General features: G+C 44.5%; 1 protein-coding gene across 10 annotated transcripts in view; it reads right to left on the bottom strand.

The window, feature by feature from the left end:
• Window positions 1-25056, bottom strand: part of LOC135250381 (ryanodine receptor 3) — a 126762-nt gene that overhangs the window by 15019 nt on the left and 86687 nt on the right. For 3 of the 10 annotated variants that reach the window (XM_064326613.1, XM_064326645.1, XM_064326677.1), the window contains 36 exons: window positions 24511-24680; window positions 23168-23388; window positions 22771-22861; window positions 21297-21437; window positions 20375-20538; window positions 19534-19612; window positions 19188-19277; window positions 18928-19074; window positions 18709-18771; window positions 18406-18481; window positions 17761-17884; window positions 17506-17621; window positions 17044-17111; window positions 16702-16823; window positions 16152-16201; window positions 15979-16039; window positions 13665-13903; window positions 13451-13532; window positions 13050-13180; window positions 12464-12787; window positions 11722-11962; window positions 11255-11342; window positions 11079-11171; window positions 10235-10249; window positions 9099-9269; window positions 8937-8996; window positions 8576-8710; window positions 8046-8158; window positions 5716-5812; window positions 4181-4290; window positions 3838-3889; window positions 2241-2297; window positions 2020-2119; window positions 1562-1641; window positions 1280-1356; window positions 1028-1101 (listed from right to left, as the gene is read on the bottom strand). In XM_064326613.1, coding sequence (XP_064182683.1) covers window positions 1028-1101; window positions 1280-1356; window positions 1562-1641; window positions 2020-2119; window positions 2241-2297; window positions 3838-3889; window positions 4181-4290; window positions 5716-5812; window positions 8046-8158; window positions 8576-8710; window positions 8937-8996; window positions 9099-9269; window positions 10235-10249; window positions 11079-11171; window positions 11255-11342; window positions 11722-11962; window positions 12464-12787; window positions 13050-13180; window positions 13451-13532; window positions 13665-13903; window positions 15979-16039; window positions 16152-16201; window positions 16702-16823; window positions 17044-17111; window positions 17506-17621; window positions 17761-17884; window positions 18406-18481; window positions 18709-18771; window positions 18928-19074; window positions 19188-19277; window positions 19534-19612; window positions 20375-20538; window positions 21297-21437; window positions 22771-22861; window positions 23168-23388; window positions 24511-24680 — 4122 coding nt within the window. Of the gene's footprint in view, window positions 1-1027; window positions 1102-1279; window positions 1357-1561; window positions 1642-2019; window positions 2120-2240; window positions 2298-3837; window positions 3890-4180; window positions 4291-5715; window positions 5813-6753; window positions 6854-8045; window positions 8159-8575; window positions 8711-8936; window positions 8997-9098; window positions 9270-10234; window positions 10250-11078; window positions 11172-11254; window positions 11343-11721; window positions 11963-12463; window positions 12788-13049; window positions 13181-13450; window positions 13533-13664; window positions 13904-15978; window positions 16040-16151; window positions 16202-16701; window positions 16824-17043; window positions 17112-17505; window positions 17622-17760; window positions 17885-18405; window positions 18482-18708; window positions 18772-18927; window positions 19075-19187; window positions 19278-19533; window positions 19613-20374; window positions 20539-21296; window positions 21438-22770; window positions 22862-23167; window positions 23389-24510; window positions 24681-25056 lie in introns of all 10 variants that reach the window. The other 7 variants (XM_064326632.1, XM_064326669.1, XM_064326653.1 and 4 more) reach the window with 3 other exon arrangements.

The following is a 25056-nucleotide window of genomic DNA, read 5'->3' as shown; positions in this document are numbered from 1 at the left end:
ATGGGCATCACTGAGCAGAGTGCAGAGTTTGGCTAATCGCTGACAAATGGGACAACTGCCAACCAATCCTGAGCAGAGGACTGTCTAGTGGAAGGCTATTACTGCTTGTGCTACAGCATGTCACCATTTCACACAGAAAAACTGTATTCCAGCTTTAAAGAGGCAGAGATGAGCAGTGCGTTGCACTAGGGGCAGTTGAGTGGCAGTTGGTCTGAAATCGTGGCCATGCAGTGTTTCTGCTTAATCTGAGGTTCCCAATGGCTGATGCAGAATATAAGAACTGCTTTTTCTGTCAGACGCCTAACATCTTTGATTCCTGTTCTGAAGGCCAACAAAGCACACTCTCTGCTCTTCACTGGTGCACAGTGACAGCTCAAAAGCAGTATTCTAAAGAGAATCCCAAAGTCTGGTCTTGACACTTACGATAGCTGGGTGAAGATAAGTGAGACCACACTGATCACCAGCTGTAGCACAAGCAGAAAGAGCGTGGCATCAAAAATTGCATTACTGAGATAATGCAATTTTATACTTGCTTATGGTTTGTGCCACATTCCTTCCCTGAATATCAGGGGGTAGTCTACTCCCACCCATCTTGGGAGGCCTGAGTAGCCATTGAAATGGGACAATATATTATGTTTGTTAGGATTTTGTGTTAATACATCAGTATCTAGACCATCATCTTATTCTGGCTCCAGAAACTTAGCAGTTAATACAGTACAGGCTGAATTAGTTACTATTACATTTACCATTTCAACTTTCATTGTGGTCCTGTTTAAATGAATGAATGGTATGAAGTACCTTTAAAATAATAATACAGGTATAATATTGCATTGCAGTGACCTGCAACAAACATATTTATAAAAATATGTCTACTTTGCTGTTTTTATAAATACAATAACTAAAGCTATTGCAGTGTAGGGCCTGAAGGACATTTCATAGCCTTGAATGCACAGTCGGCAGGACAGACACACAGCACTGGAGTTGGCTGTGTGCTCTCCTCTTCTTCCAGGTGCCTCTTCTAACTTACCTGATCCTTCCTCAGTGACCATTCCAAGACCTTCTGCTTTATTTTGCCTTTCAAATGCATTCAAGTCCAGGACACTGGTAGGGTTAGAAAAGAAACACAGGCCACATTATCATTTACAATATTCATCAGCCATATTCAGCATTCTGGGAATTTGTCTTGGTGACACAATCGATGATCAAGTTATTTTAAAGGACTTTTTTGTGTCATGCAATGCCAAATTGGTCTGTGTTCTCTGTGTTGTAGTCATGCTACCTGCAAGACTGCATGAGTCCAGATAAACTCTTGAAAAAACCAACATCTCTCTTTTCCTTCAGGTAATCCAGCATTTTCTGCAAAAGAAAAAAATATTTGTGACTACTGTTGTTTATATATTCACATTAGCTAAAGTAATTATGTTTAAATCTTTTCTCCATCCATTATCACAGGCTAGCCGACATTATTCCTAGTACTGTTATCATTTATTCTCAGAATGCAGTTTTACAATCTCAGTGCCAGGAGAGACATTCAGCCACATGAGGCCTTCAATGATAGCACCTGCTGGACAACCACATTGCCCCCATTGAGGACGGAGATTCCCAGTTTGAGAGTGAAGGTCACCATGGGTCCCAGCCGACCTGGGGAGGTCAAGATGAGCATAGTATTTACCTGTAAGTCTGAATTGTGCATGATCGTATGTATCTGTTTGTACGTGGGTGTGTGTGTATGTGTGTGCGTGTGTGTGTGCAAATGTGTGTGTGTGTGTGTGTGTGGACATGTATATGTGTGCGTACATGTGTGAGTCTGTGCTTGTGTCATGCGAGTGATGCCTGCGAGTAAGCTTGTGTGTGTGTATGTGTGTCTGTGTGTGTGTGTGTGTGTGTATGTGTGTCTGTGTGTGTGAGTCTGTGAGTGTGTGTGTGTGTGTGTGTGTGTATGTGTGTGTGTGAGTCTGTGTGTATGTGTCTGTGAGTGTGTGTGTGTGTGTGTGTGTGTGTGCGTGTGTGTGTCCGTACCTTTGCTGGCACTGATCATCTGCAGCACCATCTCAGCCGCCCCGCGGTCATGCAGTCTGGCCTGCTGGTACAGAGTCTTCTGTTTCTCCATCTCCTTCTCCTGTGGGCAGACACACACAGACAGGGCATGTGATTAGTAGCCTGCACACACAGTAGCCTACAGTCACCTTCGTCCCTACAATTATGAAACTACTGCGACTAGATGGCCTCCAAAAACTCACCTCAAAGGTCTTTTCTTTCCCTTCTTCTTCTTCCTCCTCTTCATTTTCTGCACAACTCTAATGAGGTAGGGAAACAGCTAATATAGATCACTGTAGTATACACTTCCAGTTTAATTTGTTAAACCTGGAGCATCTACACACAGCGCATCACATTATGATGTGTGCTCACAGGATTTTTCATATGCAATCATCCATATTGCAGATAGCTTAACTCCTCCCAACAGATGAGACAAAATGGCTTCACATTATAGCTAGCATGGTAATTGTGAAATGCTGCTTAGCACTTGCTGATAGTCCATTGGTGTTTGTTTTGATAAAACAAGTCAATTTCCCTGCCAGCACATTATCAGGCTAACCCACACAAATGAAACACCTGCAAGTGACAGGTCAAACAGTTCCCTTTACATAACTGAAAACATGCACACCACAGCCAAAATAATTACAGGGGAGTTCATGAAACTGACAACATAATTAATGTAAGCATATAATATTTCTGAAAATATAAAAGAGACACATTAAGGGAGTATGCAACTATAGTAATTCACTATTTAACATACTATAATGTATACTGCATTATGCAATCACAGTGCAATGTACTGCATATATTAGTATGATGATTTGCTGCTGTGTAGCATTGCACCTGTATGGTAATATTAAAAGCAGGTGCAATGCAATATTGTGGAGTGCACATTGTGAGTTATCTAAAAGGAACTGTTTGACCTATCACTTGCAGGTGTTTTATAATGCATTGGACCTGTATTGTACAATTAAAAACAAAGGCTTCTCTCTGCAGGTCCAGATAATATCAGACCTATTAAAATACACTACGTTTCCAAAAGTGAGTGGACAGCTGAATATCGCACCCATATGAACATGTTGAACAGCTCATTCCAAAACCATGGGCATTAATATGGGGGTGGACCTTTTGCTGCTGTAACAGCCTCCTCTCTACTTGGAAGGCTTTCCATGTAAATTTTGGAACATGGCTGCAGGGATTCGCTAACATTCAGCCAAAAGAACATCATTGAGGTTGGGCACTGATGTTGGGCATAAGGCTTGCATTCCAATTCATCCCAAAGGTGTTTGATGGGGTAGAGGTTGGGGCTCTGTGCAGGCCAGTCAAGTTCTTCCCCACAAAACTCAACAAATCATTTCTTTATGGACCTTGCTTTGTGCACGAGGGCATTTTTGTGCAGACAGTGCTTTGAAGAAAAAGTATAAAAAGTGATTTATGAATAAAATGTATTATTATTAATATTATTATTATTATTTTCAGCAGCAAGACCATATTATTAGCACATTACAATTATTATTCGCATGATTATTAGCATTATTCATATTATTCAAGGATACTCTGTTGTCTCTCACATTCTGTGTCAATCATTACAACTATTTATTTCAAATGGGTACAAACTGTGGTTAATATTTAATGAGGTCTATGTTTAATGACTTGTTTTCAGTTGAGGCCTGGTAAATTAATTTCAGAAAAAATACAAAATATCAAAATGCTGAAATGTTGAAACAAACAAAAAAAAACAACACCTGGTCACCAGATGATACACTGTATTATTACATGTATTTCATAGTAATTGTGTACCTTAGCCATCATATCAGCATAAGCAATGTACAAAGGATCTTCATCCAGGGCACTAAGGAGAAAAACATACAGTAATTTAAAGTCACATCAAAGCAGTCACATATAAACATAAAGAAAGGACTTTTATTTTGCAAAATCTGCAAACCTCAATATTTGGATAAACACTACATTGTGCTCTAGTTCCACATATTTCTGCAGCAAATTAGCTTAGTACAGCAGTCAATTAACTGAGGGGCATGTGGATAGAGTTCCTCTGTACAGATGGAGCCTACAGTGCAAGCACCAGGTGTTCAGGTGTGTGCGTGTGTGTGTGCGTGTGTGTGCTTGCGCTCATTTATCCCACCTCCGTTCGGTGAGAGCATTGTGACTGAAATGCAGGATGAGCTGATGAAGCGGGTCAGGTTGCACTTCTGCCTCCTCCTCTTCCTCCTCCTCCACCTTCTTGTGGACCTTCTATACAGAAACACAGGGTAGTCAGTAGGGTGCACTGTCACACTGCCCCCACACCCAGCCAATGGCAAATGATCACACCAAGCACGTGCATCTATCTCATCTGTGAAATACTTTCTTAGGAAAAATCTGTTAATGTTAACAATATTTTGCTAAAAAAAACATCTCCGTATTAGTTTGTGTACTGTACATAAAGACTACTGTATTACCACAAATAAGGCAAACTACAGGAAATGGCAAGAAAAACACTGCCAATATTAACACTACGTAAACTACCAATACTATAATAGCTAGTTTTGATGTGGTGCCTATATGAAGCAAGTCTGGCATTCACTTTTCTGCTGGAAGATCTTTAGTTCTTAGTATATGGAAAAACTGTGTTGTTATTCTCATAGAAGTACGTTCATTACATACGATAAAATCATTCATAGATCACTTACCTTTAACACATGCAGGTCTACTACATTTGCAAAAATGACAGTAAATTTAAAGTAAATGCACACTGTACACACACACTAAAGTTCTCAATGAAGCGCTGGTCACACAGGTGCTATGGGTCACTGATGGTCAGGATAAAACATCCATTCATTAGAAGAGCATGCATATACTGTACACACGCAAGAACACACAAACGTTGTGATGGCGAGGCAGCATCGGCGTTTGTGTGAGGAGTAGTTAAAACAGATGATGGTAGTTATGAAGCATGACTGCAAGAGGACTATCAATACCGTACAACTTCACCTCCATTACAGCACCAGTTATGTGGAGATGTGGTGGGAGTTACAGCAAAAATGGCTACCTCTGGCAATTCACAGTGTTGTTTGCGTTTCTCTGTTGTGTTAGGTAATTCGCTACTCAGAAATTTCTTGTTCTGGCCCTTGATTGTAATTATCTGCCAAACTATTATCATTAATGTGTTCCGTGAAGGCCAATAATTAACACGACACATCTCAGATAATACTGAACAAATCAAAGCATCCTACATTTCTTGAATAGATTTAAAGATTTAAAACACTTATCACGAAATAAAAACAACTCATACAAGCCATTACTATTTTTCATAAACCATGTGAGCATGACGTTGATGCTGTGAAAAACAAATTTACGAAAGTGGCTACACCTTCCATAAATTTCAACGGTAAGCCTGAGCATCTGGGTGGATGCTCGCTTACCGCCGTAGGGGTGGTCCGCAATTCTCGTGAGGGCACTGTTTGTGCTGACGCTGGAGGAAATGACACGCCCAACCCTGGTGGACGCCTGCTGGCAATGTGCGACACGAGCTGGAGCGGGACACGGATGACAGAGACACCAAAGCGGGCGAGGGGGAAGCGTTCCCCGCGGTTTCGGCGGGAATTGTGCTTGCGAAGCGTTCAGCGGCGAGGCCGACCCACAATGCACAGAGGCCAGCGCCGCGGGGTCGGTACTTACTGCCAGGTCCTGCACTAGCCTCTCCTCAAAGGAGTACGTCTCTGTCTCTATCCAAATTTTCTGATAGCCCATGAGGAAGAGGTTAATAGAGCGATGCCTGGGGAGGGGGGGAGAGCGAGATTAGGAAGGGTTAACAGGACGGTAGGAGGGAGGGAGAGGGAGGGGGGAGGGGGTTGGAACAGGAAGGGCTGAACGGAAGCTGTTAATTGTTAGTACGGGGGCACTGACTCATCCAACTGGTCATCCTGAGAAGGACATGGAACGAAGCAGTTACTTGACAACAGGGAGGCTTCTTTTGAGAAAATTTGGTTGCCTACAAAATTAGAAGTGGTCATTTTCACATCTCCATTCAGCGATTGTGCGAACCAGGATATGATGTCTGGACATGAGTAATTATGGCATGATACAAAGAGTAAATAAGGGTAAAGGGTATATGCAGCTTGTACAGGCAGACTGTGGCTGTCTGATTTGGGATTGGAGGGGATTGCTGTTGCACAATAAAACATGACCATCCTGCAGAATGACATCCTCTCTGGGTGACACTACGGCCAGTTATGTGCTCCCTGTGGGGCTGAAATTGCATGATCCGGATCCAATACAAGACCGTGGACCCTATCCACAACACTGAATAGCAGGATGAGCCACCAAGCAGCCCAAGGAATGGATGCATTCCGAATTCAAACACACATTTCTTTAAAGTTAGAGATACATATTTCATGTTTTCATTTGCATATTTCAAAACATATGAAAATGTCAGAGTAATCATTAAAAATGACGCTAGGTAATAATATTAACAGCACAACACCAGAGTGCAACACAGAGCTGTTTGTGTTTTAGGCAATATTGCAATACAGGTTTTAAGAGGTATTAGGATGCTCTACTTTCGGACTTGTCCAAAGTAGACCAAAACCACAGAGTGCCCTCTTGCCTCCTGGCTGACCAATCAGAATGTCAGTGGGACACTGCATGAGTTACGAATTATGACTGGGAGGGGGGAGGAAGAGGTCACAAACGTCAGCTCTCTCAGTCCTACATTACCGTTAGCATGGAGAGCAGACTGTCATAGTCTGTGTTCTCATGCATTTTTTCCAGCCAATAGTGTTGGTAGGCGTTCAGGAAGTAATTGTTATTTTTGTGCCTGAAGGGAAGTACAGTGTTGTCATTCAAAAGAGAGCAGAAAAGACATGTCAAGACAGTGTATATAGAATAAGATACGCTATAAATAAAAAAGGCAGCCCAACTTCACAAAGTTGTTGCGTTAAGATTAAGTTGTGAAGCGTATTAGCATTAGCTACCAGAGGCTATATACAAAAAGGAAAGCTGATAGTCTGGTAGAGAGGGAGAAAGACATATCATGTCATGGAAATGAGGCATTTAGAGTTGACCCTGACACAGTCAGACAGACAAGGTTAAGGTCAAAATTAAATGGCAAACAGCATGGGTTGGAAAGGGAAATATTAAATGCCATCAAGTTCAGATAAAACACCATTGAAATGTCGAGTACAGCTACTACACTATTAACACTAGAAATCCAGTGAACTCCTACATTACATTTTTACAATTAGTTGGCAGACGCTTTTATCCAAATATTACAATTGCTATTACAATTGCTACTATGCTAATATTCCTCTAACTGCAGAATATGATAGCGATGCCAAGTTTTGCTGCATTTCATGATGATTTATAATCCAGAAAGAAAACAATGCTGACAGACAGCCCTGATAAGTCATACTGAAAGTAAGTACTGAACGAACCAATAATAAAACATCAAAGACAGCAGGCGGGGTAAATAATTGTTTTTTTCCCCACTGTTTCTCCTCCCGGGTAAGACTGATAAATTTACAGTGCAGCCGGGCATGAAATTGTTAGCGTCCTTTTCGCTTTCTTGAAAAATGCTTGAGGAAGGGCATTTGTCCTACAGACTGGGGGAAGGGAAACTTCACATTAATACAAGGGTCAAACATTGGGTAGGACAAAATAGAGTCCAAGAGCTTCACTGAACAGGAACAGTTGCTCTGAAAAGAAAGAGACAGTTGTCTGTCTTTGTGTGTAGCAAAGCCCAGCTGAGCCACAGCTCAGGTGCAGAATTATTTTCCTTTTCTGGGGCAGGATATAGAGAACTGAGTCATGCTGAATCAATGCTGAATGCAGCACTTGACGAGGGTCAGAATGTTTAAATAATACCACCGACTAAGAACACAAACTGTAGGCTGTAGGCAGTCTGAACAAAGACAACAAAAGGACTACATGAGTAGCTTACATTGCATGAACACAGATTTATTCTGCAGGAGGAGGCATCCTTGTTACCATGGATATTGTGTGCAGTGTACCTGGGTAAGTTGTAGAGTGGAGCCATGCGAAAGCACGCCACCACTGCGCGCTTGCGTTGTTTGGAGAGCAGCTTCTGCCACACACACTTCTTAGACCTCAGTGGCTGCTCCACCTGGTGGTTAGGAAACAGAATGTTCAGAACACCACTGCTGTAATACGCCACAGTTGGTTAAAGGGATAGTGCACTATAAAAAAACATTGTTTCAGTATTAGTGCATGTTTAGGACTGGCTCTAATAGTTTTTGTGTGTATATTTTTTTAGATATTACAACAACAACAACAACAATAATAATAACTTTATTTGTATAGCACCTTTCATAGAGATGCAGCTCAAAGTGCTTTACATGGAGCATGCTTTACATGACGAAAATTAAAATAAATTAAAATAATATCCGTTGTTTTAAATATCTTTTATTTCACCAAAATCTGGGCCAATCAAAAACATACAGTAAAACTGCAAAGATATTACAAAAATGCACAAAGTGAGGTGCAGTGTCCCTTTAAGCAGCCATAGGGCAGGTCACCTGACCTGCTCCAGGTGGAAGACGGCAGCGGAGATGCTCTGTACTCGGGCCACGGTGCGCTCGGGGTCTGGAGGACCATCACTCTTCACCACCACGTCCCTGTACAGGTTCAGCTGCCACCTCACTGCAGGATCCTCTGACTGCAATGATAAAGACATTAGGGTCATTATTTATCAGGCCAGGTCAGACGAAACAACAGCAGCTACTGTATCAAAACCCAGTATGAGCTAATGATCCTTGGCAGTAGTGCTGGCTCATTAGTAGAGGACTTTCAAAACAAAAAAGTTCAACACATAATGGTTCAAAGTAGTTTAACATGCAACTGCCCCTGTACTGGGAAAATCCTTCTACTTTTCACCCACATACCTTCTCTTGCAGGTGCAGATTTTGTCTCAGGTGGTCCTTGACTTCCTCATCCGTATCTTTCTGTTGAATTATCAGAAAAAATATTCAAAAACACCTCCAGACCACAGGGTACCTCCATCTAAGCCCCACCTGGGGATTCTACGGGCTGACGGGTTCCCTCACCAGACTGTAGCGGATCTTGGCCAAAGATATGAGCTCCTGGTCTCCCGGGGTACACATGTTGAGGCCGATGGGCAGCAGCTTCTTCAGGGCCGCAACTATGAGGGAGGTCTGGATGGAGTAGAATTCCCCCCTCCTTTTCTTGTGCCTCCTCTCCTGGTCCTGACCCCCTGTCTGGTAAGAGGAATGACCGTCAGCTTTCATCTTCGTTTTTAAGGACTTCTAATATGATCATGGTGTGAAACCTATCGTAACTGCCAATTGCTGTTCTTTATTGGGGGCGGGGGCGGGGGGGGGGGGGGGGGTTGATGTACTGTTGATTTCTCATTGGTGACTAGCTGGGAGGAAAGCAATTTGACTGAATGTCTTTTTGGAGATGAGTCATGACTGAATTTGGAACAAATGATTTTGTTCTGGCAGTCACCTTTGATGATTATTAGATGTTCCAACAAATTTTAATAATATTTTACAGACGCACTTAGATCAGGCTGAATGCAGCACTGACATTTAAAGGTGGAACAGTAGAAATGCCAATCAGAAGTACTCCTGCCATTTCACATTCTCCATTTTAAAGCAACTTTACTTTTGCAAAGCCATTTGCTTTTTAGAATTATTCCCCTTCAGGTGAATCTGCAAACAAAGCTGAATACTGGTGCCAGTGAAGCATTTACTACATAGCACTAGCTTCAAAAGCTGCACTAGGATTTTTCTCAATCAATACAACAGTATTTTATAAAGCAGAGCTAGCTGTTAAAAAAGGACACGTGAAGTAGCTGGCAGACATGGAACATATATCTACCTAAATCAACTGGTGTGGGGAAGCGTACAGGGTAAATGTCAACACAGAGGCAACGATGGACAATCAGAAAGCTGAATGGCCTTTTGAAAAAACAAGTACTAGGCATGGAATAAACAATACAACAAGCTATTCACTGTAAAGACAAGCTGAGTGTGACTTGAATCTTTCCACACAATAATGAAATGAACACCGTATGGTCCCAGTTGCACCCAGTGAGGTGATGCACAGTAGCGACTGACTGGTGAGATGTGTTTATTGGACACCGTACACTGCAGTACACTGAGACAGGTGTTGCTACAAAGCCTGCCATTAAGACAGAGCTCATGCACACTGACTGTACCTTTCCCAGAAATGACTGTATGGAGGAGAAAGCACAGTAAAAGGCACTTTGAGTAAAAAAAAAAAAACATTTCACAGCATAACAGACTTTCAAATTTCAGATATTTTTACCTTCCTTTTAAATGCTACTGTTTTATTCAATCAAAGATTGATTGTATATAAATCATGATATAATAATTTTCATGGATTTAGGTATTGTATGAAATAGTTCAAAATTACATATTTAAAAAAGACTATACAACATAGGGATAGGAAATAGAGTATATGAGAATAACCAGATAATGCACACATATACAGCAGATATAAATGAGATCACCACGCCTGAAAAGATAATAAAATCAAATACAGTATGTTATAATATATGGTATATGCTTTAGCATATAAAAGCATTAAAGCATTATTATTATTATTATTATTATTATTATTATTATTATTATTATATTTGATTTTAAATACAACAATGATCGCTTTAGTATCGCACCATACTGACATACTGTATCTTGCTTTTATGGACTACCTTTAGGACCGACTTTTGGCCACCAGATGGAAAGTCAGACCCATAAATTATTTTCTCTACTGTATTAGGAAATAGGCTGTATCTGCAAAAGTGAAATCACAGTCGACTGCCTTCCAAAGTGCTGACAGTGAACAGAGAGACTAGCCAGGGATATATTAGCCAGGGATATATTGTGCAGTGATAACCAGGGGGGATTCAAACTGCAGCACTAGGCAATTAATGTCTCCATGTTGTATCAGGAACATGTCCTGTTCATTAACACAGTCCTGCTGGAAGATATATGAGGTTGATTTCACAATTGTACCAGAGACCCAGTGCACCCCTTTACCTTGGACATCTTGGTCTTGCTATCTCCAGTAAGGAAGGACAGGTTGTTGATTTCATTCTGAACCACAAAGTTTTGCTCCTCCCGTTTGAAGTTCTGTACAGGAAAGATGGATCGTGAGATATGAGACAACTGCTCCATGACAATCTCAAGTCTTACAATTAGCGTAAAAGGCTTACATGGGACTTGCACCAGAGGATGAAGATCTCTGCCACCATCTTAAAAAGTGCATTGGAGTCAGCATCTGGCTCCTTCAACCACCTAGACCTGAAGAAGATGAAGGGAAACAAAGTGGTCATGTCAAACTGCGATTTTGGGTCTGTGGTCAAACGAAAAGCTGGGATGTATTCAAGTTTCCCATTAATAGCGTTTCATGTTCCCACACTGTAGCTGCTTTGGAAGGGAACTACAGTGTCCATAGACCAGCAGAGTGCCTGATCTCCTGGAAAGCAAGAATCGCTGATTTAGTAGTTGTCCAATCAGCAGATGAGAATGTGGCAGCAGGGGATCTAGAGCACTGGGAGTCGATTGGCTTTTGGCTGTCACCTGAACAGTGGATCAACACACATCCATTTAGGCCAATCGAAAGGGTTGCCCACCCACACAGTAAGGGACAGTCATGTGGACGAAGGAGGTTTTAGATTACCTGTTGATGTCCACATAGCGGATGAGCATAGGGTAGAAGGCATAGAGGTCCCGGCAGAGCACAGCAAATTCATCCAGAATCAGCAACTCCGCCTCCTGTGTGTCGCCCTTGCTGTCGGCCTTCAGGAGCTCCTCCTCTGCCACCACTTTCACTGTCTTCTTCTTCAGCTTCTCCAGTGTGGGCAGGAAGTGGGTCCTCAGCAGGTCCGCCCGTGCCTTGCTGATGATGGGCTGGGCATACACTGCAACGCCACAGAGGGGGTCATCCAGAGAATACAGCAGAGACAAGATGGCTACAGCCATTTCAGACAGTTTTAGAAATTTCATTATTTTCAGAGCTACATTAATTTATATCTTTTCATCGCTTTATTTAAAAAGAATATGGTTCTATGGCCACATCTTTTATCTTCTGTACATGTTAACATGTCTACAAGTTTTTCTATGAGTGATGTTACACAAACGTTGCATGAAGGAACGTTACTTCCTGCACCTTACTGAACCCCATATCTGCCTAAAGGCTAGTTAAAACTAAAAAGTGTAAGTCAATGTAATAGATGACCACCATGTCATACATTCTGTACAACACATCTTAAATACTCAAGCTAATAGCAAGAAAATTTGACATTTTTTGTCACTGGCTCTATGATTATGATCTCATGCCACTGCGGCATTGGCTTTCAAAAGGACAGGAGACTAAGCAAGCCTGAAGCTAAGGCCCTGTCGTGCCATGCCAGCCCACCCACCGGCGATCCTCTTCATCCAGGAGGCCTCGTCAATCCCCAGGTTGCTGTTGAGGATCTTGAGGATGTTCCCCAGGATGACACTGAGGTGCTCGGAGGTGACTGTGGTGCAGCAGCTGCTGCTGCTACCGTTAGATGTGTTCTCCGGCCCCTTCTCCCACCAGTAGGACAGGTAGTTGCAGAGCATGGGCAGAACCACCTCGATGACGTGGGGCATCTCAGTGTAGCGCGCCCCAGACTCCGACATGTCGTTGATGTCCTTCATCAGGCCATCCAGGCGGGGCATCTCCGGGCACATCTCCTCCACCGAGTCTGGCATGCTGAGGACTGGGTGCACAAAACATGGGCTTAACACCTGAACACCCTTTACTCAGAACACGCACGCTAGACGTGTTTATTGGGACTGTGATGCCTGGTCTCTTAATGCAACATATAAACGACTCTGCCCGCAATTAATGTAAAAAGTACTTTGGATGTTGTCCACGCAAGCAAAAAAAAACATGTCAGTTAAGTTCACAACAGGTAAGGAGTAAGCTGAATGATGACTGGTGATGAAGAGCAGTAAACGGCTGTGAACGGGGCTACTTACTAGCCCGCTCTCGGGGGGTCTTGGTGTTGAAGACAGACCAGGGGTTGTGCACGTTGAGGTGGGGCTCCAGGAAGGCCACAGGCATGGCTCCTGCTAGGGTGGCCAGACATTCACCCAGGGCCGGCAGCTGCCTGAGGGCCACAAAATCAAGATTAGACCACCAGCACTGTCATATCACGGTATATAATGCATCTTAAAACAGCAGCGCTATCATTCAAAGAGTGTTCATCCTGTAAATTTTAATACTGCATGAAGCACATTGGACTATTTGGTGCTAGTCATATCATCATCCACAAAATTATGCAAAATGAGGACTTACAAAGTCTGATTTTGATGACATGACAAAATCAGCATTGCTGACGGTCTATACAAAAGGTGGTTTCAGCTAATTTGAAAAGTACCTCTCCACGTAGATGTTCTTTCCTGTTCCTAGTGAATAAAGACTGGTCAGGATACGATAACAGGACAACTGGACATCATCCACTGAAACACACATAAAAGCCAAAGTAACTAAATCAGCACCCCATAAGATCACATTTTCAGTTATTGAGAGTTTATATAACTCCCGAAACAGTATGTAGGTCTGGTCAGGGCTCACAAGGCTGAGACACTTACACAGCAGGTCCACTCCGAAGTGGTACTGGGTGATGTGCTCGAACAGCGCGGTCAGGATGGGCAGCAGGGCCACTGTGGTGTAGTTAATGTTCTGGGACACGCCCTTCATCTGGCTGCGGGAGTGCGTGAACTTCCCCAGCTTCAGGTTTTCTAGAGTCTTCTCCAGGTCCTCAGCCGCATTCTCAAAGAAAGTGCGCAGCCCTGCCTTCACCAGCTCTGAGCCTGACTTCATAACTGTCCTGAAAGAGTAGAGGTCACCGTGGAGACCCAGGACCCACACAGGACAAACACATTGATAACAAATTCTAGTTTTACAGCTTTGAAACCTACAAAGACCTTTCCTTTACTTTCCACAAAGGTAAATATCAGAGAATATGACTAGGAGAGCACACCACTTAAACAGATGATTCCATTGCACTGTGATATGGCTTTTTTGACCTCAGGTTTTACAGACATGAATGATCAGAATCAATAAAGCAGTCAGATCAACGGTGTCATGCTTCAAATCTATAATAGTCTTCTGAATAGTAGTAACACTGGACATTATGAGTAGCCAATGACAGTTCACAACTAACCATTTAAAATTTATTAGCATAAAAAGATATCACAATTTCACATACTGTGGAGTGGAGGACAAGGCAGATAAAGAAATGAGTTTTCCTATGCATCACAGCACAAGCATGATTTCATGAAATTCAAATGAATTCTGCAAGAACAACACCACAGCTGCCTTAGGATAGCAAGGATAGCATTGACCTTGAGCTTAATGTTCTGTGGCCAGTTTGTTGTTCTTATTAAATCCCAGTGGGGCGTTTTTATTCCAGATCAGAAAGCAACAGGGCCATAAAATACCCAGTTATATGTCCTAGATTGTCATTTGCGCAGTCAAGAGATGCTTTGTGACATTAATCAAAATAATTGAAAAGATTTGTGTTGCTTTTATGAGTTCCAGTTCTTAATCATGGCCGTCATCTTACTGACACCTTCCTTCACACGGTGAGGTCTCTCTCACTGCCCCGCCTCGCAGATGTATTGTATATTTTTACCCTGGCTGAGGCTGAGGGGAGGTTGTTCTGAAACTGAGCCCACATGACAGAAAGTTGCCAATAAAAAAATCGGGAGGCGGCAGAGAGGAAAATCTACAAGCACTTCCAATTGCAGAGATGACAAATAGTCAACAAAATAGGAAGGGAAATACTGAAATAATAATCAGAAGTTGAGTGAAACAAAGCGAGAGCTACAACCTTTTTTTAAAATCAATATCTGACGGGTACTGCATATACTTTACCTCACGTTCCAGAAATAGAACATTGGAAAGGGAAATATAAGGCTGCGAGCTGTATGCTAGCTGTAGTGAAAACAACCCCTCATACTACTGCGGATGTTATTGTGGCTGTGTCAAAAGTGATAAAAAATGAATTCATGAACCCCTGCCTCTCTAAATGGATTTAATGTAATTCATACATGCACATAGGTTGGGGAAACATTTTCTTCAAGCTATACTGTACGATACCCATTTACCTGTAGCTACAGCCAGTCTTATCAGAATGTGAAATCTCATATGGGTGAAAAATAAAATGAATAAATCTTTTTACCAAAACACAGTCATTTATTTAACAAAATATGCACTTGTTTGACACGCTTGGCCCAGAGTAAGCAAGAATATAAATTCTGTTGAGCTAGCATGCAAACTAGATAATTGAGGCTGAATACTCAGAAGCCCCAAAGGAATCTAAAAAATATGCAAATGGTTGGCACTCATTTAATTTCCTGTTTGTATGTGTGAATGCTAATATTAATTAATAATGTAATGCATGAATTTCTAATATTTTATTAGCCATCTAGTCAACATTGTTAGCCATCTACACACTATGAGACTGGTGCCACCTGTTGGCTATCCCAGCTTGGTTCTTGCTGTTCCTTTCCCCATAAGTGCCTGAAAATGTAACTATATAGGTTATGTATTTACCACCAGAACAAAGACCTAATTTACCCAAGTCTCCAATGTGATAGAAAGCCATAAGTTAATTTCTCTACCATTCTGTGAGACACAAGTTTACACAAGTTTATAAGTTGACTTGATAGTGCTGTTATTTTTTCACCAAGTGGGCATGCACACAGTATGGATCCTGCTTGCTTTCACACACTTGCAAAGGGTTTATTCACAGCTGATTTGCACATAATGTAACCAGGCCAAAATCTCACAAGAAATATATTTATTATTTTACGGCCAGCCATCTGGGATTCTTTAACTGATGTGTGAGATGTGACCGGCATTGCGAGGCAGTGACGCTTTGTTCAGCGAGAAACGTACCTGGTGTCGAGCGTGTGAGCCAGGATGTGCAGGCAGCTCACCATGGTGGCAGAGTCACTCCCTTAGAGAGGGGAACACAACACCAGTGGAAATCCACATCAGTAGTCTGAAGCATAGTGTATGAAGCGCCCTCCAGAAGGACAAGCAAATAAATTAAGCAGACATGTCCTTACCAAAGAGGGAAATCCTGTGTCTGACAAGAGCTGCCAGTTTACAGAAGAGGCTGGAAGAGAGGAGGAGAGAGCAGGAAGACGAGCAGTGAAGAGATACAGTTAAAGACAAGAAGAGGAGAAAAGATGAGAGGCAGGGACATGGTGAAAGTAGGTCATAAGAGAGCCCTTGTTCAGTAATATGAATCTGGTTAATGTTTACAATCAGCAGTGGATATAGAGTGGCTGGGCCATTTTGTGCTGAGGGTTTAGCTTAGACGTCGGGTGAAATAAAACAAGCTGGGCTTCACTGGGCCTAGTTTTCACATGTGTGTCAACGTGTGTGAGTGTGTGTGTGTGTGTGTGCATGCCTCTGTGTATGTGTGCCTGTGTGAGTGTGCATGTGTGTTTATCTGTGTGTGTGTATCTTTGGCATGCATGTGTGTTTGTGTGTGTGTGAGAGAGAGTGTGTGAGTGTGTATGTGAGTTTGCATGCCTCTGTTTATGTGCGCTTGTGTGAGTGTGTGCATATGTGTGTGTGTGTGTGTGTGTGCATGTCCAAACATGGAGGTACCTGGTGAGCATCTCCTTCTCCTTATTGGATGCGTAACCACTGCCACCCAGATTAGAGCTGGGAGAGGACAGGAAGTAGAGGGAGTGGTTCTTGAAGTACTGGTCAATCAGGGGGAGGAGCACCTGGTGGGGAGGAGCAAGCACAGATGGAGGTGAGCACACATCTAGTAAACACCAGCTGGCCCTGACGCACTTCAGCACAAAACATTAAGGAGAGCGGGCAACAAACCTGTAATTAATCTCACAGATTAACTGTGCACTTTAAATCAAAAATATGGTTTCAATAAGGATAAAAATAATAATCTTTACTATTTATCTTGTTTTTTATTTTATGGATCCCGACCTTGGCAAAGAACTTGATCTCTTGTTCATGTGGGGATTTATCCTTCTTCCCGCTGGTGGCCATGGCCTCTGAAATGACAGGGTTAAAGGTCAAACGTGGAGCTCTGAGAGGGCTGTGAAAATGGTCGGATGGGCCCCCGGTCAGGAAGGAGGGAAAATGGAGCCTGCTCCATCGCGCGAAGCGCCAGCGGCGGCGTCCGCCCGTTAATCGGCGCCATCCCGCCGTTCCTCTCAGCCCCCGTCAGGAGATAAAGGCGGAGCAGATAAGGTGACAAAGCGCTCGACGAGCGCAGATACGCAATTGCACGCGCTCGCACCAGCGGCGAGCGGTTCCGCTGGATGAAGCGTGACCCTCCCTCCCTCCCCCCCCCCCCGCCCCCCCGGGGGTTTCACAGGGATAAATAACAGTGGGCCCTCCGCCGCCTGCGCTCGGAGGCTGTAAATCCGAGGCCGCCCCACTCACCCAGGTGGGCGATAAATTCCTGCGCCGAGTCCACGTACTTCAGAAGCTTCTTCAGAAATTTGTACGCAAAGCGCTTCTCCATGGAGGACGAGTCCTGCTCCATATCCTTCAGCCCCCTGAATCACAGAGGAGAGCGGAATCAGAGAAAGCCGGTGTGCTGCTGTTATGCAGACGCCGCTGTAAATTCTGATACTGTTTCTGCCACATCGTTTGTTCACTCGATTTCATTCCGGGGAGGAGAGAGGGCTGCTGGACCTGGTGATGGCGTAGCCGTTGACCTGCAGGAAACGGAAGAGGTCCTGGGCCTTCTCTCTGTCCCTAGCCTTCTCCTTGGCAGTCAGCGTATCGTAAGGCACCAGCAGGGGGTGTGTCCCGCCTCCTAATGACATAAAAACAGCACAGTTCTAATCCTGCTGCTTTCTTCACCATTGCTAATATCAGTGTAATAAACAGCTCTGTGTATAACAAAATTAATTGGCCTGGAATGGAAGCACTTCCTCACAGAAATGCATTTGCTTAATTCCTGTTATCTAGTCCAATATATAATAATATAATAACACATAAATATAACTTTGAGAAGGTGTAGTACAGTAAAGTGACTGGCACCACTTCTAACACTGAGAACAACTCTTCATTTACCACTTCCCTTATCTTTAATTCCCCTCCAGTATACGATTTGTGTCAAAAGACTTTGAACTTTTTTCAGCACTATCAGAAAGAAGATTTTGCGGTTGAAGGGATCCATGACTCCTCATGCCCGAGGCCCTTTCTCTGGCAAGGGCAGGGAATTTTTTTCTAGGCTTTGAGGGAAGCATTTCCCTGCATGTAAATGCCAGCTGAGCCCATGTCCGACTCCAAATGATACATTGTTAGTGACTGATAACAACACAATAACCCCACCTCTGCTTCCCAGCTCAGTTTTCTTCTTCTTTGCCCAAATATTATGGTAATTTTCTGCCACAATCTCCACCATGCCCTTCATGAAAAAAAAAATCACGGTTAGTTGCTGTCCTTGAGGACAAAAGCTAAATCAAATCAGTGGCACTACTCATCAGCAAATAGTTTGTAGATTAACTACGCCTGCCTGGGTGTAGATTACTGCCCCAATACAGTAACAGATATAGTGTGTAGATTAACTATGCCTGTCTGGATGTAGACTATATGCCCATACAGTACATTAATAATACCTTTTCTCATACTGACCTGTAACTCTCTGGAAAGAACCACATTGCTCATGTCCAGTGGACATGGGTTGAAGCCATTTCCCTGTCAAAATAAAACACCAAATTATTGGTTAAGGAGGACATCTAAAACATACTGAATGACTTACAAAAGATCACAAAAACAGTATGGAACTCAATGAAGTGAAACACCATGGACACACACACACACACACACACACAAACCCAGCACCCAACATACCTGAGAAGACTGGGAGATCTTGCGCAGTTTCTCACTCTCCCGTTGCTGAAACATGGCCTCCCCTTCCTTGGTCCTCTCAATGTTCCAGCCCATAGCTAGCATGGTCTTCAGAGACTCCTTCACAGGCCAGCGGTAAACCTCCTTCTCCTGAAGAAATGCACACATAAACACACCTCATCCTTTAATTCTTCAACGTCACCTCCAAATGAGACTGAATGGATTTTTATGAAAGCAAGTTGAATTGCACTGTGCTGCAGTACCTTGTCGGTGAGCGATTTGTAAGGCCTCATCATGGGATGTGTCTTGACTTTCTCATCAATGCTCTCCCCATACTTCCAGCCTAATGTTACCTGATGGGACAAAGAGACTATGCTCCAGTATGGATGTTTACAATATCAAGTGAGCTTCACAGACAGGAATTCTGTCTGAGTTTGCCCTTTTCTGCTCATGATAAAAGCAGCTAACAGAACATTGAGGAAGAAAAGACACAGGTCCCTGAATGTAAAAAATGTTGAAAAAGTTTGACTTAAAATGTCTGCTTTCTAAAGGTCTATTGGACCGAATTTTAAACAAATGCCACGGCAATTAACCTCTGTACTGACTTACCTTCTCTGCAGACCATTTTTCATGGGAATGCTCAGCGTACTTGTTGGCAACATATTCCAGTTTTTCAGGGAGGGAAATGCTATAAAATGGGCGAAACATAAATTATTTCAAGTCAAGCCCATAATCCAAAGCATGGAGTTGCTGTAAACAACCATAGCCAAAATGGCCATATAAACTAGGAGAGTCTCACTGACAAATGCAGAATGCATAAATTCGGTATGATTTATCATACAGGAATATTGTATAAGGCCTCTTTTGATGATCTCACTGTGCATTATTCTCTCGCACACACAAAATGAGATTGAAAAAGAAGCATACAGTTTTGCATAATAAAACATAGACGTTTGTCCACTACAGGAAACTCTGCCCATTGGTGTGCATTCTACTGTGCTACCATATACATTGTACTTACATTTGCATGCTCATTGAAACAGGCTGCGTAGATGTTTTAAATAAAACATTTGTCTCAACCTACATTTGTTATGCTGTTGGTTGCTGGGCTGGTGTAGTAACCCTGAGCCTGGCAGATTGGGGCCAGAAGCTTACTCCTTTCTGCAGGTGCTGCAGAGGGAAGCTAGTGAGTATACATGTACTCCGTAGCTGTAATATCCTCAGCCTTCTCAGGGTGTTCCTCTAAATAATGCAGCTGTCAAAGGGGGCAGGCCTTTCTTCAACCGAGCAGGACCGTGTTTGCGAAAGCAGAATCGTGCAGGGCTCAGGCCGGGAACCGTGGCAGAAAATGTCGACCCCATCTATGGCAGCTCGGGATAGTGATCCACTGACCGTTCGGCTTGCTCGCCCTCGCCCCCCCCGCCCACCCCTACCCTTTTGGGCCACTCACTTGGCTGTGCTGATGGGCCTGGGGTCGAAGTTGCCATGGGCGTCCACCGAGGTCTGCTTCTCCAGGGTGGTGCTGAGGGAGGAGTCCACATAGTCCGGCGGCAGGGCCCCGGCGATGGCACTCAGACAGGGCATGGCCATTTTAAAGAGCTCCTGCTCGTATTTCTGCACCAGAGACAGGGCCCAATTACAGAGGCTTATTGAGGGGGTCAGTATCAGACTCCAGCTCTGAGCCAGAGATAAAGGAGCCACAAGAGGCCACCAACGCTCACAGCACTGTCATTCAAAGAGCAAGAGGCACTGAGGAGAAAAGGATGAAATTGGTGACAGCTGGTAAAATATTCATGCCTTCAGCTTGGCTTCTCAGAACCTTTGCTTTCATGTGCACTCACAGATTTGCTCTGCCACAGCCCTATTTGATCAAAGGCGGAACTTTATTTCCATTACAAAGTCTGAGGTGTAGCAGTTATGAATCATAAATAGATGCATCCTGAAAATGGCAATTAGTTCCAAATGTGTACAGGCAAGCCTCTCTTTTCCGCTGAAAGCTATCTCACTGCCTGAGTAACAGAGCTTTGAGCCTTTAATTAATGGTTGCACTTCTGATTGTCATTAATCATTTGCTTAGAAGAAACCCTTATCCAGTGCAGACAGACTGCAGTAGATAAGGGCCTCTCCTAAGTGTACAATTTACGTGATATCCATTTATACAACTAAGGCAATTAATGTACATCATGGCTACAACAGCACTGTCCCACATGATTTGCCCAACCGGTAACCCTCTGGCAGCATTCACCTCCAGTCTATCACCAACCCTAATACTAATTAGTAACAATAGAGTCAAATATCAGTGATGTTTCTTCATTTCTAACTAGTTTATTTGGTATTACTCTAACAGTCAGTTTAGCCATGCTGTACTGCACCTTCTGTGAGAGCGAGTCGAAGATGCCCCAGAAGAGTTTCTTGGTGAGGAGCAGCTCCTCCTCAGACGCCATGCCGAAGCCGCCGCCCCCAGAGGGAAGGCAGTAGTACTTCCAGCTCTGCTCGTAGTGATTGGTCAGCAGCTGCGGAATGAAAGAGACGGGAATCAGCCTCCTGTCTGTCGTGGGGCTCTCGTGGCTTTTCCTGTTGAGCAGGAGCTTGGACGATGCAGAGGGCCAGAGTGGCGTATGCCCGCCCTGCTCTGTTAACCATAATGGAATGTGCTATATGTTCACTGCTGTGCATCCGAAGGCTCATCCTGTTGCTAGCATGAAGCTAGGACAGTGGTTATCAAACCTGTTCCTGGAGATCTGCCAACCAGTAGGTTTTCACTCTAGCCCTAACCAAGCACATCACACTCAACAGCAAGAGATCTCGTTGAGCTGCTAATTAGTTGCCAAATTAGGATAGAAATGAAAACGTACCAGATGGTAGATCTCCAGGACCAGGGTTGGTTACCAGTGAGCCAGGAGATGGTTCTCATGTGTTGCATATATGTTTGTGTGTGTGTGCGTGTGTGTGTGTGTGTGCGTGCGCACATGTGACAGCTTGTGTGTTTTCAGGATGGGATGCTGTTCCCAGTGTCTCTGTGGGGGAGGGGGGGACTCTGATTAGACCTGATATACCAGAGGTGCAGTCACCAATGCTCCTGCTGACACACTGACATTTAGATCTCATGGGGGGGGGGGGGGGGGGGGGAGGGGTCTTGGCCTACTCAGAGCCAGGGGTGGGGGAGGAATCTGAGATGTGGGCCGCTGTCGTAAACACTTCCCATCACAGCCCAGGGTCTGCAGCGGCCCAGACACCAAAGCACTGGCGACTGAGAAAGAGAGAGCTGGTGGTTCCCAAACATCAAAGAGAGGATGCCAGTGCAAACTGTCCCAGCTGCGCCGCCTTCTCAAATTCCCGCTTCTTTCTTGGGGAGTGTCCTTACTGGGAGCCTTTCTCATCCTTCCACGTCCACTGCCTCATTTGTCCGGCTCGAATTACAACCAGTATATCTGATCCCCACTATCTTTTCTCGCACCTGGTAAACATACATAAGTAGGCCCTGAATGGTGCGGGTACAGCTTTGCGACCCCATGCTGAGTTCCCAAGGACAGAACCAGCTACTCGCTCTCTCAAGCACAGACAGGCAGAACTTGAAGGCACAGCACATCTGACATCAGCTTTTGATGTCACTCTCCTGTGACTCTCCCCCAGGCACCCAGACATAAAAGCGGAGGTGCAGACATGTGCTAAACTCGGAAACAACCTTACCGTCGGTTAACGGGGGGGCCGTCAGGGGAACAAACCTTTGTCGAGTGACAGACGACGCGCGCGCGGCTAATCTCCCTCCGCCTACCGAACACCTGCAGGCAGCAGCAGGGGGCGTGACGTGTGGAGAAAGGGAAGGGGGGGGGGGGGGGGACGCACCTTCAGAGGCATCTTGCAGTACTCAGTCAGCAACGGCACGTCGAAGACGAGGCGGCGCAGGAGCTGCTGCAGCATGGAGGGACGCAGGTACCTGCGGAACAGCGACAGGTGTCACACAGCACCGCGTAGACAATGACACGTTACGCTATGTAACGCTAGCATTCAGTACGTTACAGGTCACTGAGCCAGCGATGGACCGGCACAACACAAACTACTGAAGAGATGAGAGTGGGAAGTAGCTCATGAACACTTCTGTCAGGGAATTACCTCAGACCTTGAGGAGGTAGGACTTTAGAGCCGACTCATTTGCGTGGAAGTCAAGCATGGGGGATTGCCCTTCAGAGAGTCTGAGAGGCAGGCGATTAGGTGCATGCTGGGAGAGGGCGGGCGCTCTTACTTGCAGATGGCGAGCAGGCACTCCTCGATGGCGTCACGCTGGGCCTTGGTGAGCGAGCGGCCCTTGGACAGCCGGTAGATGGTGTGCAGCGTGGAGTCGATGAGGGCGGCGTAGTGCTCAGTGCCGCCGAAGTGCGAGGCGCAGCGGGTCAGCAGCGGCAGCATCGCTGAGCCAATGTACCTGTTCATGGCCAGGGCCGTCTCCGTGGTGCTCAGCGCCTCCTGCAGATGGGAGGGTAAACCGTACCCTGTCATGCCATCACGATCACACCACTTTGTAACACTGCTGTCAGAGGAAATGGATGACTTTTTCAGCTGTTTTGAAGCAGTAACTTTACAGCAAATTCATTTCTGTCGTAACTTCTTTCTTCCACCGCAAATAAAGTATCGTATTTCATCTGCAAATTGTTTGTTTCACTCCATGTGAACTGCTTGTTCATAATGGTGATTATTACACAACAATATAACTTCACATTTTGTATTCTGACATCATGTCATTACATTATTTTGTTTTTAAATAAATCTATTAGTCCTGTACTAAAACTCTGTTGTGATGATCTTTAGAAAGTCACTGGGTAGGCAGCCTCTGTGATGCAGCTGGCCACATAGAAAGGGTATCATAACACACAGGCAGTCTAGACACTGAGCCACACATTGTGTGTAAATCAGTCAAAAGTTTTATTTGTTAGCTGTGGGGTTAAGTCCCCTTCCGTGAGCCTTAGCGCTTTCCAGCATGGATCATAGGGTTGGGTGTCCGGTAGGCGATACGGCAGTTGGCTATTCTTAGCCGTTGTCACATTAACATGGGGGATCGTGTTAGAGGGTTGCCCGACAGAGGTCAAAAACGAGCAGGGCCGGGGAGATTCCAGACCTTATCGAGGGTCCTGCCGTCGAGGGAATCACCAATATCCGCCCACTTCCCTAAATAAATCAGCACGGCCGCGGGTCTAGCGAGCGCTCATGACGGCACGCATTCCTCACCCCGCCGCAACTTTATGTGTTGACCTTGCCCGCTAATGTACACCACTGGGAAGTAAGCAGGCCAGCCCCAGGGGCAGAAACCAGAGGACGCAGCATTACGACAGCAAAGCCCTGCAAACTAATGCCAATTTATTAATGCGCGGCCAGTGTCTGTGAAGGCCTGGGTGTGGACCCCTGGCGATTGAAACATCGCCCGAGTCTCCACCATGTGAAAATATATAAAATCAAAAATCCACGAGTGTAGCTCAGTACTGTTCAGACTGTTGGAGTACTACTTTTCAAAGTCCAAATTCTGATCCCCAGTGATCAACATCCTTGTCTAAATTTCCTGGCTCTAATTGTTGTTTTCACAGCCTGACTCACCGTGTCCAAGGAGGCAGAGGCCCGCAGGTCAGGCAGGAATCCCACCTCCAGCAGGTGCAGCAGGAAGCTTTGGTCCTCGATACCATACACACGGTCCAGGAACAGCACCATGGGGGCCTTGTGGTCCGGACAGAAGCTGGCCGACATGTCAGGCTCCGTCACGGTGCCGTCTGAGAGAGTCAGGGTGGAGGGAGAGAGAGAAAGGAACTGAAGAAGAACTAATCCATGTACACCAAGAACACAAATCCTTGTAAAAAGCGAACAATGTGTGCTATGAAAGTGTCATTTTTTTCTATTCTAATCTATCCGTGTACTATCCATGTAGCCCTGTACCAGCATTCATACCTTCAGGAAAATGTGATGTATACAGTATGTTAGCTGCAAGTATTGATTGATGGGGAATACACTTTAGGGGATTTTTAAGTGGACGGCTTAATAAATCTCGAGAGAATAAATCCAGGCCTGCTCATACCATGACGCTGCTGACTCATAACATGCGCTGTGTATACTCATTTAAAGCAGCACAGCTTAAGAGTTCCTGGAGCA

Source organism: Anguilla rostrata, chromosome 1 (assembly GCF_018555375.3).
Source record: "Anguilla rostrata isolate EN2019 chromosome 1, ASM1855537v3, whole genome shotgun sequence".
NCBI lineage: Eukaryota > Metazoa > Chordata > Actinopteri > Anguilliformes > Anguillidae > Anguilla > Anguilla rostrata.
This window is presented reverse-complemented; position numbering and strand designations above follow the sequence as displayed.